Source organism: Molossus molossus, unplaced genomic scaffold (genome assembly GCF_014108415.1).
Source record: "Molossus molossus isolate mMolMol1 unplaced genomic scaffold, mMolMol1.p scaffold_m16_p_2, whole genome shotgun sequence".
Lineage (NCBI taxonomy): Eukaryota > Metazoa > Chordata > Mammalia > Chiroptera > Molossidae > Molossus > Molossus molossus.
In genome coordinates, this window is record NW_023425355.1 from 56,542,679 (window position 1) to 56,563,073 (window position 20,395).

Here is a 20,395-nt window from a genome sequence, read left to right on the forward strand (position 1 = left end):
CAGTTGTAGTTCGGTCCATGACCCTGGTCGGGATCACATCCATGTCTCTCCCTCTTTCTTTGTCTCCCTCTCTCTCTCTCCCTCACTTCCTCCCACTCTATCTGAAGATAAATGGAAAAATAACTCAGGTGATGATTTAAAAACAAAATAACTTATTTATTTAAATTAACATGCTTTCAGGAAAACCATTTATACTCTCATCTCAACTCAAACCTCCTCTGCAAGAATCTATGAAAATGTTGAAGGCAGGTCATATCTGCTTCTCATTGACTGAAAATTTATGAAGTCCACATTGGTAAAATCTTACTGTAGGTTATAGATAAGATTCCGAATTGTATAATCCTTATTGAAAATTAGTCGTAGGCATCAGAGTAAGACCAACAGAGCTGTACTTGAGCAGAAAAGTTGTACAAGTTCATGTCTTATATTCATATGTGATCCAAGGGAGGAAAAAAAATGGCTATTTTGAAAACAATCAATTGCATTTGTCTAACTGGTATCTGAATTGCTGTTTTAACTCTTCGTCCTATGTAAAAGGCGGCTAACAATAGAATCAGTTTCACACAGTGATAATAATGATGAAATGAGATAAAAACATTATAAGTGCATTTAGAAATTGTGAAGTGCTGATCAATAATTTTAGTGAACATTCATATTGTACTTACATATTCCAAATAGTATCCTAAACCTTTATATACATTAATTAATTCAATCATCACAAAGTCCTAGAGGCAGATACTATTATAGTTACATTACAGATAATGAAATTCACATACAGAAACTTTATATAAATTTTCCAAAGTCACACAACTGGGATTTAAACCTAGGCTGTCTGAATCCACAATGCTCTATTGTCTCTTATAAGTTAAAATTATTCTTGGGGGTGCACATGGGGCCAGCAGAGGCTTGCAGTTAAGGACTAGTTTTTAGCAGACGAGATCATAGGTTCACCTTGGCAGGCCAGCCCAATTTTGTGCTATCCTATCCAGTTCTGAAAATAAACCTAAAAGGGAAAGGATGCATGTCATTTACTCCTGAGTCTTCCAACTCTGTCTCAGTAGAAATAGTCACATGATCAAGGTAGATGGTTGATTAGGCTGAAGGCCAAATAAAACTGAACAGCCCCAAATATTCCTGAACGTCCCTAACACATCTAAGGGAGATGGCACATTAACACAATATAGTGGCTTACCAGGATGAGCAGTTCTCATGGAGGGGGTTGGGAAGAATAATGTTTTGTTTTGTTTTTTAAATCCTCACCTGAGGACATTTTTACAATTATTTTCAGATAGAGCGGGAGTGAGAGAGGGAGAAAGAGAGAGAGAGAAACATCAACATGAGAGACACATCGAGTGGTAGCCACCCACACAACCCCAACCGGGGCTGAAGACAAACTGCATCTGAGGTACGTGCCCTTAGCGGGAACCGAACCCGGGTTTCTCTGGTCCGCAGGCTGACACTGTATCCGCTGAGCCAAACTGGCCAGGGTAAAAATAATGTATTTTTAGATAAAGCTGATTCTGATAGATCTTTCTCTGGTCCCTTTCCCAGGCCCATATTTTGAAACTGTGCTCTGTGATCAGATGTGAGGATGTCCCCAAAGTGTTGATTTTCATCAAAGTCATTTATAAATATTGATTTCAGTATCCCTCTGCAAAAGAGCAAAGCTCAATTAGCAAGCACCATGAAGGCAAAGGTCAAAGGACATCAATGTTCCCTCATTGATCAATGACAGTATAAATAATACATGTTTACAGCAAAGAACGAACATTTCTTTCATTTGAAGTGCTATTTATAATTCATGACATGAATATAAATAGTTTGATTATAAAGCCAAACCAGATCAGCTGAAGCAAAAGACCAAGGCCATTTGCTAGGAGGCACTGAAAAGTTATGACAATATCTGAAGTATAATAAATTCATGGTTAGAGCTCTGCAACAAGTTGTAGATAACATAGGAAGTCATGGAGCCAAACCCAACCCAACCTAATTTAAATTTCTGCCTCAATGCTAAATCTATGTTTCCCTCTCCCACCTTAAATATTGCTTGTCCTCTTCCCCAGCCATCCCCTCATGTCCTATCCATCACCAATACACACACATGAAGTTTTCCAGAGGATAGAAAACCAGTAAACTGCTAAGGAAGTAATCTCTGATAGGTTAATTAGTTAGGTCTGTGTGGTCTTTGTCAGAGGGGCAGGGTTCTACTTTGTGGGGTGGATGTCAGGGATAAGGTAAGATAAAAATATTTGGTGGCCAAATATTTGGAAACACTTGCCTTGAGTAGTCCCAGCTTGAGCCTCCATGTCACAACAAACAGGAGAGAATTTGAAACCTGTAACATCAAACATTTTATTAATTAATCCTTGTCCAAGTTATCTGGGATTCCTTAATCTTTAACCTTTATATCCACTATTCTTTTTTAATTAACAGATTCAATAAAATATGATTCACATACCATAATGTCCACCCTCTTCAAGTGTACAATTCAATGGATTTGAGTATTTTCAGAGTTGTACAACCATCACCACTATCTATTTCCAGAATAGTTTTATCACCCCAAAAGAAACCCCATACTTAGGGTCTTGCAGGAATAGAAGAATGATGGAGCCCCATGGGGAAAACATCTTTTATTTCATTTTATTTTTTATTTTTATTTTTTGGTATGTGCCCTTAGCGGGAACCGAACCCGGGACTCTCTGATCTGCAGGCTGACGCTCCAACCACTGAGCCAAACCAGCCAGGGCACAAGTTTTATTTTAATGTTTCAACCCAGTGAACTAGGGATAACTTCCAATGTCAGAGTGAGATAAGGCAGAAAGTGAAGTCTTGGCAATAGAGGAGATTATCTGTCACCTCATTTCACATAAATTTGGTTACTCTTTTTCCATTGCGACAGTTGAAGCCCAGAAACTGTAGGGACCAGTCCAAGGTCTCCTAATTTGCATCCAAATGCTCTTTCACTTACATGTATATACATACATAGATCAAATATATTACCTTCTTGTTTCCATACCTCACTTCAATACTCTTGACCCAGGTCAACAATACATACATACATACATGAAAATAAATGAAGAAAATAAACACTCCAAGGACACTTGGTGATATTACAAAGTTTTATGGCCTATCATATAGGAAATTATATTTTAACTAGTCGGCAAAAGGTCATTCCAAATTATCCTGAGGCCAGTGTTCCCTATGGGCTGAAGGATATAAGGAGGACAGAATAGAAAAATCTGTACACAGAGGGCTGTTAGCTACCTTTCTCCCACCTAGGAAATTATAATTAGCCACTGTTATCACACCAAGCCTTGTGGTCATGGTGATGGGGACCTATCAAATTCAGACAAACAGAATGATGAAGAGAATAGATTAATGTGTTTAATAAGCATCAATGTGCTTTTTATGAAAGGATTTTTTTCTTTGGTAGGGATAGAGAGCAGAAAGAAAATAAATCAACCTCTTCCCAATAAATCAAAGAAACTAAACTTTTTTATTTCTAAAAGTTGTAAGGAAATAATACATAATTACAATTTAATGATACTGCTGTTATTACTCATAGTCTAACAAATGACTAATATTAATAAACCTTTTTAAAAAATAATTTCAGTCTAACCTTATTAATTTGAATCTGTTTATACACTTGAAAGGTTAATTCACATCAAATAGAAAGCACATCCAGAATATACTTGCTATACAATTGTTCATCTCATTGTTTATATATTGATATAAAGCCAACATTCATGAAATGAGTATTTTCTGTAATAAATACCATCAGTATTGCACTGGATGAAAATGAAAGGTGAGGAATAAATAACACATGTACAATATCACTGACTATATGAGATTATTTCCCTTGGAGAATCTCCAGAAAGAAAATGTCTTTTGTCTATCGTTGTATATAAACACGTCTGTTTGCCAGATTCTTAGGTATGTGCCTTGTCCATGTGATCCTGCTGCCTTGCATTTCCATTCCGCATATTAAATTTTAAAAAAAGGCAGACTTGGGAAGGAAAACAAATTAAAGGCTAAAAACTGCATTCTCTCTGGGTTTTATTTAAACAATATAGAAAGTTCTATTACCATTGTCCCCATCAGACTTCCTTTCATGGTCGGTGTCAGTCAAGGACAATGCAGAGTTGGCCCGGCTGGACAAACAGGAACTATGCTCTGATTTCATTCCCCTTATCCACATTCTCAGTGCATGGTCAGGTGAGGCAGCACCTTCTGTCTCTGTGTCCACATCAGATCCCATCTCGAGCTGGTAGCCATGCCGAGAAACACTATGCATGTCAGTCTGGTAGCCAGAGCAGAGAGTGTGAGGAGTTTCACAGAATTCCATATCTGTGAAGAAAAAAAGTTCAGAGAAAAAATTTAGCATTATGAAAAAACACCTGATAAAATTATTTTTTTCTTCATGTCTCTCTCTCCCATTGTGTGTTTTTGCAAAATTAGAATTCTGGCCATTTCATTTATTGTAGCTAGCATTCTGCACTTATTTTACATTTCTAGAGCTTAAAATTATGCTCCTGTTGATTTGTACAAGGTTCTGGAAAAAGCATGCCTAAAATAGCTTTACAGCTACAATTTTAGGTTGCACAAAATGTAATAAAATAAGTGAGTGCAAAGGAATATACACTGTGGTAAACTGTCCTTTAAAAAATATTTCTCTTCCAGGAAGAACATATATGATCTGTAGAGAACACTTAGGCTAAAACTATTAAAATTATCAGCTTTCCTTGGTATTTCATACACCTTAGAGTTAAGAATAAATAATTCAATATAAAACTCTAAAGAAAATATATTGTTTAAATATATGTTTCTAAAATATTTTTTTCTAAAATATATTTGTCCAATCTCTAAAATTATAAGGACTTAATATCATTATTTTCCATTGTCTCAAAAGGAGCTTGAGGCCAAATTTATTCTGTTTCATTCATTCTTTCAACAAAAACAATAAAATATTTAATTGTATACTGCACCTCCACATTGCCTTGTGGTTTGGATTTTACCCCCTTCCTCCCAAAATCTTAGAATCATAAAATGTTTAGGACCTTAGAAATCCTGCCACTAATCACCTCCTTTAATGGTTGAGGAAAATAAAGTCCAGAGTGTAGATATAGCCCATGTCCATAGTCCATGTGAGAGAGCAACAGAGCCCTTTTTGCCAAACACCCATCTAGGAATAGTTTCTGTTAGACATCAATGAAGCTCCATCAGTTTACTGTATGAATATCAGGCATTCATTCATACAGTCAATTTTACATTCAGTTATGGCAAGATATCAAAAAGTGGAAACAATGCTTTAACAGTCCCTAATAAGTTAATGAAAAAGGACCACATGCCAACACATATCATCTAAAATGTCCATATGATACTTAGATAAGGTAATCCTATATTGTACACTATATAGGATTTTCTCAGACTGACATCAGAGACAGGGTATGTCATTTGGTCAGGAAGAAGCTGAGTGCATCTAGTCCTCAGCACATATCAATAAAATGTAAACCCTAAAATGAATTTAATTGTTTGAATACAGAACGGCTAAAATGTATCTCGCCCCCAACACCCCCTCTTCTGGAGAAACCACAGAACTTATATGCATGTATGCATGAACAATGGACATGGACAACAAAGCTGGGGACAGGGCGGGGAGGGAGGGGGAAGAGGTAATCAGTGGGGGAAAAAGGAGAAACATCTGTAAAAAAAATAAATTAATTAAAAAAAAAAGAAAGGCTAAAATTTGAACAGACCATATTCTACTTTATTTTTTTTCTTTTTCTTTTTTTTTCTTTTTCTTTTAATCCTCACCCTAGGACACCCTTGCATTTATCTTCAGATAGAGCGGGAGGGACAACGGGCTGAAGAGAGAGAGAGAAACATCGACATGAGAGAAACACATCGAGAGGTTGCCACCCGCATGACCCGACCAGGGCCGGGGACAAACTGCAACCGAGATACGTGCTCTTAGCGGGAACCGAACGCAGGACTCTCTGGTCTGCAGGCTGATGCTCCAAACACTGAGCAAACCAGCCCGGGCAAAACAGATCATATTCCAGAACAAAGATGGAAGAATATGAACATATTTTTACATAGCTATTTTTGTGACATATAATTGCCAAAAAAGGGTTTAACAAATCAAATCTTTTTTAAATTGTTGATTCTATTACAGATATCTCCCAATTTCTCCCCATTAATGCTTATTTAATAGCTATTAGGTGCCCAGCACTGTACTCTGTGAAAAAGAGATTGTAGACAAATAAAGCTCCTATAATAATGTATTAGGAAAATTCAATTACATAGGCCTGCATTCACAACTTCCTTCATTCCCCTAGATCAGTGGCTCCCAAACTTCAGCATGCTTCAAAATCACCTGAAAGGCTTGTTTAACACAAACTGCTGTGTGTGCCACCCATTTCAATTTCTGATTCAACAGGTTTGGAGGAGGCCAAAGATTTTACCTTTCTAACAAGTTACCAGGTAAGGCCTATGCTACTGGTCCAGGGACCACACTTTGAAAACTACTTTCCTAGAGACTTCTCTGAAGTCGGTGGGAGCCAGGAAAGAGGGAGAAAAAGTGAGAGAAAAACCTATATGACATTACCAAAGACTATGCAGAAACCAGATCCAATTCTACACAGAGACGCGAGAAAGTAACCATTTAAGCTGAATTGCTGTGAAGGGTTTCCATTTATTTTCCATGGATTCAGGGCACAAATTTAGAAATTAACTTTCAAAAGCACAGACTTGCATTTACTTTTACTCACATGATGGCATTTGAGACGTGACTTTGCAAAGATTTTAAAATAACCATCTGAGTCATAGTAACATTCATTGGGAAAGGATGAGCAAATAAAAATACACAGCCAATTTGTCATTTCATATCATAAAATACTAGATAAGGTTAAAAAGGTTAACAGGTACAAACAGAGTCCCTCTTTGTTAAAGAGATGTTATTCCCATTCAAAAAAAAAAACAAAAACAATTTGAACATGGATTTGTTCCCTTCTAAGGTAATGTAGTGTAACATGATAAAAAATTGCATAAGATATTTATTGGAACTACACTCTGATTTGACTTTAAAGACTAAATCACAAATTCTCTAATTAAATAGATAAAAGTACACTTCTTCATTAATAGTTAGAAAAAAAGGACAGAAAGAAAAGGTTTCAGTTATTTACAATAAATGATGTTCATTGAACTGCCTCACTTCCCTTTCTTAAAATCAATGCTATCATTGTAAATTATTTCCTTAAATACACAAAAGTCTTGGTGGTGTTCAAAATTCCCATAGGATGCATTTTTCTAAAAAGCACTTACAATGTACCTTAAGTGGTTGTTTATATATATATATATATAAACTTTGTTACCAAAAACACTATATATTTCTTAGAGAAGATAAAAGTTCAATTGGATTTATTATAATTTATTATAATAAATTTATTATTATAAATATATTCTTACCAAAAAGCTAGCCACAAGAGAAATGTCAGTACAAGCTTAGGATATCTATGCTTTAAATGGGTAGACTAGTACCATGAAAAACTATACTTAAGAAATAAACAGTTACAGATGTTGCCAAATGAATGAGGTATTTGGAACCTCATAGACATGTACTTAATTTTTATTTTAAGGAAAACCTACCCATTTTCCAGTCTCATAAGAGACAAAATCTGAGAAAATTAAATAGAATTGAAATCCAATTTTTAAAATGGGCAAAATATTTGAAGAGACACTTTATTTTGAAAAAAATTGAGGAATGACCAATAAGCAAATGAAAAGATGCTCAATAACATTGTTATTAGGAATATGCAAACTAAAACTACAATGAGATACTATGACAGACGTACCAGAATGGCTAAAAAAATTTTTGACCACAAGTGTTGAAAGAGATGTAAAGCAATTATATACTCTGCTGGTAAGAAAGTAAAATGGTACAACCACTTTGGAAAAGAGTTTGGCAGTTTCCCAAAAAGGTGAAACTGTATTTAACAGGAGAGCAATGCACTCCTGGACATTTATCCCAAAGAAAAGAAATGTCCGTCTACACAGAAATTTGTGCAAGGTTGCTCATAAGCTTTATTCATAATAGCAGAAAATTAGAAACAACCCAAGTGGTCTATGATAGCTGAACAGATATACCTGTGGTATACCCACACAATGGAATACTACTCAGTCCTAAATATGAATAATCTACTAATATATAACAAGATGCATGGCCCTCAAAATAATTATGCTGAGTAAGAGAAGACCAACAGAATGTCTATATACTATATGCTTCCATTTAAATAAAATTCTAGAAAATGTAAACCAATCTAGTGACAGAAAGTAGATCAGTAGTTGCCTAAAGAATAGAATGAGGAAGAAATGGAGAACAAGGGATACAAGGAAACTTTGGGGATGATCTAAATAACTGTTATCTTAATTGTGGCAATAGTTTAACATGTGTATATATGCTAAAGTTTGGCATACTGTAGATTTTAAGTATGTATAGCTTACTGTACTTCAATTATACATTTATAATTTCCTTCAGTGGCTTATACACCACCAGATAGTAATACTGCGAGGACACTGAAGAATCAGACAATTTTTCTAGGTGCAGCCAAGGGTCTCCCAGGTAGTAGGAAGCCCTGTTTGTTTCCTCCTAGCGGAAGAAAGTACATATAACATGAAGAAAAAGGTAGTTAAAAAAAAAAAAAAAACTATCTTGCTTGTAACTAAGGCATGAGGCAATCAAGGCTAACTGATTCATGGTGATCATCTAGGGAACATATACTTCCTAGGAACATAACAGTTGAAAGCCAATTTTAAGAGGAAACTAAGGATGGAACTAATCACTAAGGAGCTTTGAGCAGTTAAAGGAATATTCTATAGTTGGGGATCATGACACTAAGTTGAATGGATCTGGCACATAAGGATCAATTTAGCCCTCTATTGAGGCTAATAAATTAATAATGATATGAAGTGTTGAATAAAATGAATTGCGTTTTCTCTCTGAATCTATGGATTGATCTGCAGGTGTTCAGCCTAGAGAAACCATTTACAAAAGACTTAAAAGGGTAAATAAAAGTCATCTATATCAGTGTTTTTCTGCAAATGCCATTTCTGAGATTCTGATAAGCTCAAGACTTTAATTTTCCTAAAACCGAACTCATGCACACTTCCTCTAAAAAGGGGAGGTTTAAGGCATCACACTGCAAATAAATAATTGGAGGTCAAAAACTGTAATTAATCTTAGCTATGACCTGAGTTATTTGAGATATAACTTCTAAGTGTAGTTCATTTCAAAAATAAGGAAGAAGGAGAGGGGATACCATAGAATTCTTAGCTTTTACTGTGACTCATAAGAACCCCTATGGGCTCTGGCCGGTTTGGCTCAGCGGTTAGAGCGTCGGCCTGCGGTCCGGAGAGACCTGGGTTCAGTTCCCGCTAAGGGCATGTACCTCGGTTGCAGTTTGTCCCTGGCCCTGGTTGGTCGTGCGGGTGGCAGCCACTCGATGTGTCCCTTTCACGTCGATGTTTCTCTCTCTCTCTCTCCTTCCCACTCTATCTGTGCAAAAAACGGAAAAAATGTCCTCGGTGAGGATAAAAAAAAAGAACCCCTATGGATTAAATGCAAATAAAGATGTTATTAATTAGCCATGTGGTTTTTGAATAGTTCACTTAACATTTTGGAACCTCAGTTTCCTCATTTGTAATGTGTTTAGGTCCAAGTTGAAATAAACCTCTAGGTAATTATCACATTCTAAAATTCTATAATTATGACTTATGCCTTTTATGGCAAAATGTGAAAAGGTTAAAATTTTCAAATGGGAAAAAACTTTAGTGGTTTTGTGAATCAAAATGCTATTGACACTTCTATTGTAAATGATGATCATACATATTATCTAAGTAAGATCTTGTATAATGGGTACAAGTCTTGCTTTATTAAAGTACCGATATAACCTAGGTATATATTGTGAATTGTGAGATTATTATAAACATGGCTAGTGCAAACAGTTCTTTCTAGTATAATGAATAAAAATTCACACAATTAAACATATTACTGGCCATTAATAAATCACTATTGGCTCCAGGAAAAATGCAATGAATTATTGTAATCATAAGCAACAAATACAAAATAAATAAAAAAATGAGCAACTCCAGATAGGAGACAAATAATTTTCACTGCTGGGTACCATTTTGTATTTCTCAGTTTGGGGAATTTAAAAAGCAAATGATAACAAACTGTCAAACAAGTAAGTTCATGTGAGCTTACTTCAAATAGCTCCACTGAACACCCACTCAACTTTAAGTCAAGAAAACAAAACAAAATAGACTTCTTTGATTTCTCAGTCTTAGAAAATTAGCCCAATGTAATTTCCTCTTCTTTGACGTAAAAAAGCTTTGTCAAATCCACAGTATTTAACTGGGCATTTAGCAGTGAGTTAAGAGGACCATGTTGTGCCCTTTGGCAAGTTCCACCGAAAGCCTATTTGATGGCCAAAATGACAACAAAGTAATAAAGGCACCACCCAGAGATTACCTTTATTTTTCTGCTGAGAACACATCAGCCTTTTCTGGGGCATAGGGATGAGAAAGGGAGTGCTCCCACATGCAAAACTTGAGCCTATAGTTATCAGAGGACTTAAAGAAAATAAGCTTCCTGCAGCCTAATCTCCCCCTCACAGTTGTAAAGAACCCATTATCTCAGTGCCCAGGGCCTATCAATTATGCCTTATTTTATTTTTGAGATTTCACCATCTGTCAGTATAGTGAAAAGCATGGCAAAAAAATCTGGTCAGAATTAAAGCCTGAAGTAGAAAGATTTATGCTTTGTGGCCAATACTGGCTAACTGGAACCATCTCAGAACATAGTTAAAATACCACGTTAATGTCAAAAAGGATGCTCTCAGAAGTATAGTGAGTTGCAAATCTGTAAAAATGGCTCAAACCAGAGAGGGCACAGAATTATAGCATTAATCTCAAGGAAAAGGAGATGAAGTAGGAACCTTGAAAAATACAAAAGGGACTCAAATCATATTTAGAGAGAGATGAAAATATCCTTCATCAATCTAATGAGGAAAAAAATTGACATAGGGATAAGAAACTTCAATTTCTTTGAACAAATATTCATTTTAGTACAGGGTCCCATTTCCACTATACCCACCTAAGATGGGAGAACTTGCCTTGAAGCTAATTCAGACAGCAGTTACCACTACAACTGAAAAGATTATTCCTGCTCTACAGCTGTCCTAACAAGGTTCTGGTAAAAGAATCAAGAACTAGAAAAGATGGTGGGAGGTCCGGGACTTCATCAGAAACTTAGATCAATGAGAACCTGAGCATGTTCCCTTTATTTCAAGATTTCACATGAGACACTTGTTGGCCTAAATGAGAATTTTCAGGGCTACTGAGCACTGCAAATGCATGGTGCTCAATGGCCCTAAAACTTTCTCATTTGTTACCTTTGTTGGTCCAATTTTCTGACTGTTCAAAACACTTTGGAGCCTGAATCCTTATTGACCACAGTGGTCTTCCAGGTATACTTCTGTATTTTCATTATGTTTACTAAGCATGTGAAGCTGCTTTAGTGTGTATGAATTTTAAACTACATCAAACTGTCACACAATTCCATAAATAGAAGGGAAACCAGTGAGCTCGAGTGTTAAATGAGCACTACAAACACTTGCAAATGCTTCAAACACATACTCATAAAGGCTAACAATATGACTTCTGTAACATTCTACATTAAACTATAAGCATTTATTTTGTGATCAATGGGTAAAGATGCCAAGATAGAACTGTGCACCAGAATCAGTGTCCATGAAGAACTACTAAATAAATAATATTCTGCTCCATTAAGGGATCTTCTCACTATCTTTCAAAGGTGCCCTATTTAGTTTTGTCTCTGTATCTTCAGACATATTTTACCAGCCACCTGGAACACCTCCCTCTGATTTTTCACTAATCTAATTCCTAATATGAGTCTGTGTCAGTACCTTCAAAAAGTATGTTCAAACTTTATACCCTCCCTTCCCATTAATCTTACCCTTCTCTATAGCATTTCTAATCTTTTTAAAAATTATTTTTTTCCTTATTGATTTTAGAGAGCGAGGAAGGGAGAGGGAGAGGGAGATAGAAACATCAATGAGAGAGAACATCAAATGGTCACCTCCTGCATGCCTCCCACTGGGGATCAAGCCCATAACCTGGGCATGTTCCCTGATTGGGAATCAAACCGGTGACTTCTTGGTGCATGTGCCAACGCTCAACCACTGAGCCAAACTGGCTGGGCAACATTTCTAATCTTCACTATATAATTTTATACCAGATTGTATATATTTTTCTCAATATTCATATTTTCTGTACTACATCCTGAATTACACCTCCAAATCTGATAGTGTTTCCTAAACTTTTGGTATCTCTCAAAATTAAATGAGATAATTTCTGCAAAGTGTTCTATGATGTAAGAAGGACTATGAAAGTATAAGGTAGTATTTCTATCCCCTCATGCTCTAGAATAATTCTATGCAAAGAATTATCATTAAGCAACAAAGTTTTAAAGTCAGTAATTAATATAAAATCACCCTCAAAAGGGTTAAATTATTCAATACGATTTTGACTTAGATAGTTTTGCTTAACATAAAACAATGTCTACCAATGCAAATTGAAAAATTACTATTTTGGTAAATTAGTTGTGCATTTCAAATAATAGATGCTCTACAAATTAGGAAAAAAAAAAGAAAAGGACAGCAGCCTACTGGTATAGATTCAGAAAAAAACAATTTACAGCAATATTTGGACTAATGGAAAACAAGTTTCCTGTATCATCTTTAACTAAAATAGTCTCACAAAGGAAGCTTTCTTCACTATACGATTTGGCTTAATAAATTGAGAAATGATGGTAAAAATTCTTAAAGTATACCATAGGGTATAGAACTGTGTATCTTTTACTAAAATTAGTCACAAAGCCTTGGTACAAAGAACTTTCAGGTGGCTTCAATCAAAACTTTTGTCACCTTGCTGGTGTGGCTCAGTGGACTGAGTGTCCTCCCATGGACTGAAGAGGTCCTAGTTTGATTCCAGTCAGGACACATGCCCAGGTTGTGGGCTCAATCCCCAGTTGGGTGCATGCAGGAGGCAGCCAATCGATGTTCTCTCTCATTGATGTTTCTATCTCTCTCTCCCTTTCCTTTCCTCTTTCTCTAAAATCAATAAAGAAAAATATTTTTTTAAAAAGTGTGTCTTTCTCATCAGTTTCATCCCATAAACCAGATAGAAATTATCGTCTTGGTAAGTTTATACAGTGTCTTGGAGTGAGTTGGTGGCTCCTCTGAGAGACTGTTTTATGAACTCGAAGGTTTTGTTTCATGGATAGAAAGAAGAAACTCTCTCAGATTAATGTAGTATAAAATAAACACACACACACACACACACACACACACACACACACACACACCAAACAGCTTCACATGCTTAGTGAACATAATGAAAATACAGGTTGTGGAAAGAACTCTTAGGACATTCATCCAAGACTTTTGAATTGGAATTCCATCTATAGAAATACATTAAATTTTGGAGAAGACTTCCACTTCCAGTCAAGATGGGGGTGACACAGACCAAATTCGTTCTCCTGCCTGAAACAACAACAACAATAATAAAATACACGACACAGCAGTTTTTAGATATTTGGCAATGAAGCACAATGATCCTTGAAATATGGAAAGCAAATGAGATGAGCTTTATGATTGCCCAGCTTACTGTCTGCAAAGAGTTTCTAGGCCTTACTATAGGAAGGGAGAACATAGGTGTATTGGAGTAGGAACATAGAAAGATATAAGCTGAGAAAGTCATTTGGGGCTTGGAGGAAGTATGTGTGAAATGTGAAAAACTGAAAATAGACAATGAAGGTGGCAGGCCCCTATATGAGGAGGGAAGATTCAGAGCCCTCCAGGATGTGGTCTAACCAATGAAGGAGCCTAACAGCTTAATTTTTGAGACACGAGGAAGGGGGTGACTTTCTCATTGCCTAGAGGTATTCCAGCCTAGGGACATAAATCCTCTAAACTCCCAAATATCAGGGCACTCATTTTGGTCTCGGTCAGCTGAGTTGCCTGCTCAGGTTCTATCTGAGTGTATTTCTTCCCTACAAATAAAAGTCTTGCTTGTGCTGCTATTTGTTTTCTCTTGTTTGAATTTGTTCCTACAAGCAAGACAAGAGCTGGGGACACAGAATACTGTCTCCAGCCAGAGATCCCCTTGACCCCCACTAACATCTTGGTGCTGTGACTCAGATCTCAGATTTAAGATTTCAAAACTGTAAGTCCTCTGATTGCAAGGTCAGAGAAGAGGCTCTTCCTTTGCTTTATGTCCAGGACCGGGAGGGAAAGGCATTAATTGTGCTTATGATTTGATGTGCCTTGCCTGCCTGACTGGACTTCCTGATCTACATTCTTGCCTTCCTCTCCGTAGAAATTGCACTTTGGGAAATTGTTGCATATGTCACAAAGCTAAGGGTAGACTAAAAATGACAGGAAACTATAGGAGTCTTTTCCCTGGACAAGGAATAGGGGCATCTCAGAGACAGTAAAAGGATGCTTGGTTTGCAACTATAGGAAATCTTTGGAGTCACTCCTGGGTCTAAGCTCCCCACCTTTCTTTTGAGTGAACACAACTTCCCTCATGTCTTTAGGTTTTTAACATTCATGAGACCATGAAGGCTCAGAGGTGAAAATACAGGGAAGATGATTCAGTATAAATGGCAAATTTATCTCTTATCTTATAGTCAGACTTATTGGATTTATGTTTTCCCATGCACTTTGAAGCCTTTTGGGGTCAGGGGCAGGTTCCTTCATTAAGCCTACTAGCTTGATTAACTGTCCTTAAATGTTTACAAGGCCATAGGTTATGGAAGAGCAATAGAGTATACAATCATGAAACACAGCAAGCCTAATGTTCAGGAGTGCACCCTGCAGGGGTTTGCTTCAGGAAAGTATAAAATTGGGGTGGCAACATTACAAGAGGAATAGAGAAGGCTCCCATGTAGGGAGGTACATGTACCACAAAGTAAGGCACACTAGTCCAAGGACCGGGTTGCCTAGGAGGTAGGGATGCCTACTCCTCAGTAGAATGGAAAAAGTTCCCTGCCTGAGCGGGATAAGTCCATCCTATCTATGATTGGCCATCAGGAAGATTGTTGGTAAATCTTCCTTCAGAATATGGGATCCTGGCTTTTTCTATAACACATATTGGGTACACCGACGCATGGTAATATGTTACATTGTTTACTTCAGGGACTGAAGGGAACACAGAAAAACAAAACAAAACAAAAAAAAAACAGTCAGGCCCTGGCCGGTTTGGCTCAGCAGTTAGAGCACCAACCCATGGACCAGTGAGTCACAGGTCTGATTCCGGCCAAGGGTAGTATCTCGGTTGTGATTTATCCCCGGTCCTAGTTGGGGTCATGTGGGAGGCAGCCACTCAATTGTGTCCCTTTCATGTCGATGTTTCTCTCTCTCTCCCTACCACTCTATCTGAACAAAAATGGAAAAAAATCCTGGGGTGAATATAAAAAAACAAATAGTTATAATAAATTAGGCACAATTGACCAGAGACCTCAAGAAAATCCTACAGTTTTTTTAGAAAGGCTGAGAGTGGCAATCGTTAAATTCACTGACTGAATCCCAATGACCCCCTAGCCTGGTCCATAGTCCTAAGGGAAAAATTTATAACCCAATTCACCTCAGACATAAGAAGGATATTACTGAAGTTGGACATGGCTCCTTCCACTCCCCTTGCTGATAGTTTAACTACAGCCAATGCAGTCTTTTACAATCGAGATCAAGAGGAGGAGAAGAGGGTCCTGACAAGGGAGAAACACAAAGAGCAAAGGCAGACACAATTATTAACTGCATGAAAGGAATACTGGCACAGCAGAGAAAGCCCCATCAAGGCGTAGGTTAGAGGAAAAAAAAACCCTTCTGGTGCTTGCCACTGGTGTGGAAAGCCTGGGCATAGGAAATCAGAATGCCCACAGAAGGGCTCTAGTAGACCTAGCAAGCCCTGCTCTCCATGACACAGATAGGCCATTGGAAGCGGGACTTCCCTGACGGCCGGAAGGCCACTGGGTCAGATTCCCATTCTTTAATGACCTTGAATCGATGGGGCCCACTGAAACCATCAACATTACCGGGATGGAGCCAATGGTGACCCTAGCTGTGGCAGGTAGGCCTGTTAATTTCCTTCTTGATAAGGGACTTGCTTACACTGTGCTAACTTCTTACTCTGGGAAACTTTCCTCACAAACCAGACAGGTAACGGGAATGGAAGGAAACCATTGCCTTTGGGGATGTACCACATTTGTACATTCATTTCTAATAATACCTGATTGCCCACTCTCTTGCTGGGGAGAGACATATTAACCAAAATGACAACTATTATAATCTTCTCTGTTCCTGAAGAAACAATTAACCTCCTAATATTAGAATCAACAAATAATAAAGCTATGAGGAAAAAACAGACTTAAGATGTAGATCCAGAGAATTCCAAAATGGGGTGGAGTGAATGAAAGCTACACATACCGTCTCCCAGGACCAAACTGGAATTACAACTAAAATACAGACAAATCGTCGGGAAAAAGGAACAGAAAAGCAGCTTGCGAGGACCATATAACCAGGGACACTGACTCGATCCTGGTAGGATTGCAGAGGTGTGAGAGAGGGGCTGGGAGCCCACAGACAGAAGCAGCTTTAGCAATGAGCAGCGCCCTCAGGGTTATACTCCCAAGCAGCTCCACAGCGCAGAGCCAGGACAGACGCTAAAATAACCACAGCCACTCACCTTGGGCTCCAGCAGAGGGAGGGCAGACTGGACAAGAATTGTGTAGGGACACTCGGGATTTGGAGGGCACTCAGAGCTTTTGGTGAGGTGCGGCCACACAGGACTGTGGACACTTTACTCTTTCCCAAGGCTCTGGGGAGAGACAGTGGCCCCTCCATCAGAGCTTCAACCGCACCTGGTGGGCCATTGAAATGCAAATTGAGACTCATTAACAACCACCATCTGCCCGACCCTTCGGAAATCCTCTTACACATAGCACCTGAGGGAGTTTTTCATTCAACTGAGAAACCAAGGCTTTTCAGGTAACCAATACTGATAGCCACAAGGCAAAAAGATGTAAGATAACTGAAACATTCCTGGGCTTGCAACTCTGCCCAGAAAAGTAAGACTTGACAGTGGTGTTTAACGTGGGTCCTCCCTCACTCATCCAAACCCATAAGAGGAAGCCACAAACAGCAGAACACCAACACCCACAGAAAATATTTGGCAGGCTACAAAGACAACTGTGATAGCCAAAATGGTGAAACAAAGAAACAAATGCCAAATGAAAGAAAAAGGGACCTCTACAAAAGATGAGATAAATTAGGAACATTTAAGCAAGTTAACAAATTAGAATTCAGAGCCATGATCTTGAGGAAGCTCAACAGCATGAATAAGGACATCAACACCATGAGTAAAGATATAGAAATGTGAAAATAAACCAATTGTAAGTTAAAAATCACCAAGAAGAAATGAAGAATGACATTATCAGAAATAAAGAACACATTGGAAAGTCTAAACAACAGAGTAGAGAAAGCTGAGGACTGGATAAGTGAATTCAAAGACAGGGTAGAAAAAATCAAACAATCAGAATAACAAAAGAAAAAAACAATTAAATAAAAGTAAGACAGCCTAAGAGAACTGTGGGACAACTAGAAACGTAATAATATTCACATCATAGGAGTCACTGAAGAAGAAGAAAATGAGCAAGGGTTAGAGAATATATTCAAAGAAATAGTGACAGAAAACTTCCTTAATGTGGTAAAGGAAGGATCATTCAAGTTCAAGAAGCACAGAGAGCCCCAAGTAAGAAGAACCCAAACAGGCCCACACCAAGACACATAGTAATCAAACTGCCAAAAATTAAAGACAAAGAGAGAATCCTAAAAGCAGCAAGAGATAAGGAACAGGTTACCCACAAAGAAATGCCCATAAGGCTCTAAGCTGATTTCTCAACAGAAACACTACAGGCTAGAAGGGAATGGCATGAAGTAATCAAAGTCATGAAAAACAAGGATCTGAATCCAAGACGACTCTATCCAGCAAGGCTATTATTCAAAATAGAAGGTCAAATAAAAAGCTTCCCAGACAAAAAAAAAAGGCTAAAGGAATACATTAGCACCAAACCAGCACTGCAAAAATGTCAAAAAGACTGCTGTAAATAGTAGAAGAAATAGGAAGAAAATTAGAACCACACTAAACAAAAATGGCAATAAATAAGTACATATCAATAATCACCTTAAATGTAAATAGCTCGAATGTTCCCATAAAAAGACACAGAGTAGCTGACTAAATAAGAAAGCATGGCTCATCCATATGGTGTTTACCGGAGACCCACCTCAATACAAAAGACTCACATAGGTTGAAAGTGAAGGGATGAAAAAAAAATCTCCGAAGCACATGGGTAAAAACAAACAAACAAACAAAAAAACAAAAAAACAAAAACTGGGGAAACGATACTCATATCTGATAAAATACCAATGGCATACTTCACAGAATTAGAACAATCACTTCAAAAGTTCATATGGAACCAAAAAATGCCTCGAATAGCCACAGCAATCTTGAAAAGGAAGAACAAAGTTGGAGGGATCACAATACCAGATTTCAGGTTATACTACAAAGCCACCATAATCAAAACAGCCTGGTACTGGCACAGGAACAGGTATATAGACCAGTGGAACAGAATAGAGAACCCAGAGATGGACCCAAGGCAATTTGCTCAATTAATATTTGACAAAGGTGGCAAGAGCATACAGTGGAGTAAGGACAGCCTCTTTAATAAATGGTGCTGGGAAAACTGGACAGCTACTTGCAGAAAAATGAAACTAGACCATCAACTTACACCCTACACCAAAATAAACTCAAAATGGATAAAAGACTTAAATGTAACTCATGAATCCATAAAAATCCTAGAGGAGACGGTGGGCAACAAAATCTCAGACATCATACGCAGCAGAATTTTTACTGACACATCACCTAAGGCAAGAGAAACAAAGGAGAAAATGAACACATGGGACTACATCAAACTCAAAAGCTTCTGCACAGCGAAAGATACAATCATCAAAACAGAAAGGCTACCCACTGTATGGGAGAGCATAATTGCCAATGATATATCAGATATGGGGTTAATTTCCAATACATATAGAGTGCTCATACAACTCCACAAAAGGAAGACAAAGAACCCAATTAAAAAATGGGCAGAGGAAATAAATAGACACCTCTCCAAACAGGACATACAAATGGCTAAGAGACATATGAAGAAATACTCATCATCACTAATCATCAGAGAGATGCAAATCAAAACAACAATGAGGTATCACCTCATACCTATCAGAATGGCCGCCATCAACAAATCATCAAACAACAAGTGTTGGCGAGGGTGTGGAGAAAAGGGGACTCTAGTACACTGCTGGTGGGAATGCAGACTGGTGCAGCCACTATGGAAAACAATATGGTGTCACCTCAAAAAATTAAAAATTGATCTTCCATTTGACCCAGTGATCCCACTTCTAGGAATATACCCTAAGAAGCCTAAAACACCAATCAGAAAGAATATATGTACCCCCATGTTTGTAGCAGCACTATTTACAATCACTAAGATCTGGAAACAGCCCAAGTGCCCATCAGTAGATGAATGGATCAAAAAGCTGTGGTACCTATACACAATGGAGTACTACGCAGCGGTAAGAAAGAAAGATCTCTTATCCTTTGAGACTACATGGAGGGACCTGGAAAGTATCATCCTAAGTGAAACAAGCCAAACAGAGAAAGACAAATTTCATATGATCTCACTGATTTGTGGAATATAATGAACATAATAGTTTGAGGAATGAGGTAGTCCCAGAGACGCGGAAGCGGGGTACAGACTGACAATCCCCTAAGCAGTGGGGAGGTGGGGGAGGGATGAACCACAGAACTTATACGCATGTATGCATGAACAGTGGACATGGACAACAATCTGGGGAAGGGGCAGGGAGGGGCGGGGGGAGGGGGGAATCAGTGGGGGGAAAAAGGAGAATCATCTCTAACAAAAATTAATCAATAAAAAAAAAAAAAGGAGCCATCTGATAAAATAGATTTCAAATGAAGGCCATAACTAGAGACAAAGAAGTCCACTACATAATATTGAAAGGATATATCCAACAGAAAGATATAACCTTGATAAACATATATAGAAGCACCAAAATATATTAAAAAATCTTCTGGAGGATTTCAAAGGAGAAATTGACAGCGACACATTCATAGCAGGGGACTTCAATACCCCGCTGACATCACTGGATAGATCCTCTAGAAAAAAATTAGCAAGGAAACA

At 37.8% G+C, this 20,395-nt stretch overlaps 1 protein-coding gene across 3 annotated transcripts in view; it reads right to left on the bottom strand.

The window, feature by feature from the left end:
* TENM1 (teneurin transmembrane protein 1) overlaps window positions 1–20,395 on the bottom strand; it is an 883,219-nt gene that overhangs the window by 757,550 nt on the left and 105,274 nt on the right. For all 3 annotated transcript variants that reach the window (XM_036271240.1, XM_036271239.1, XM_036271238.1), the window contains exons 2-3: window positions 4,087–4,347; window positions 2,279–2,335 (exon numbers count right to left, since the gene is read on the bottom strand). In XM_036271240.1, coding sequence (XP_036127133.1) covers window positions 2,279–2,335; window positions 4,087–4,347 — 318 coding nt within the window. The remainder of the gene's footprint in view (window positions 1–2,278; window positions 2,336–4,086; window positions 4,348–20,395) is intronic.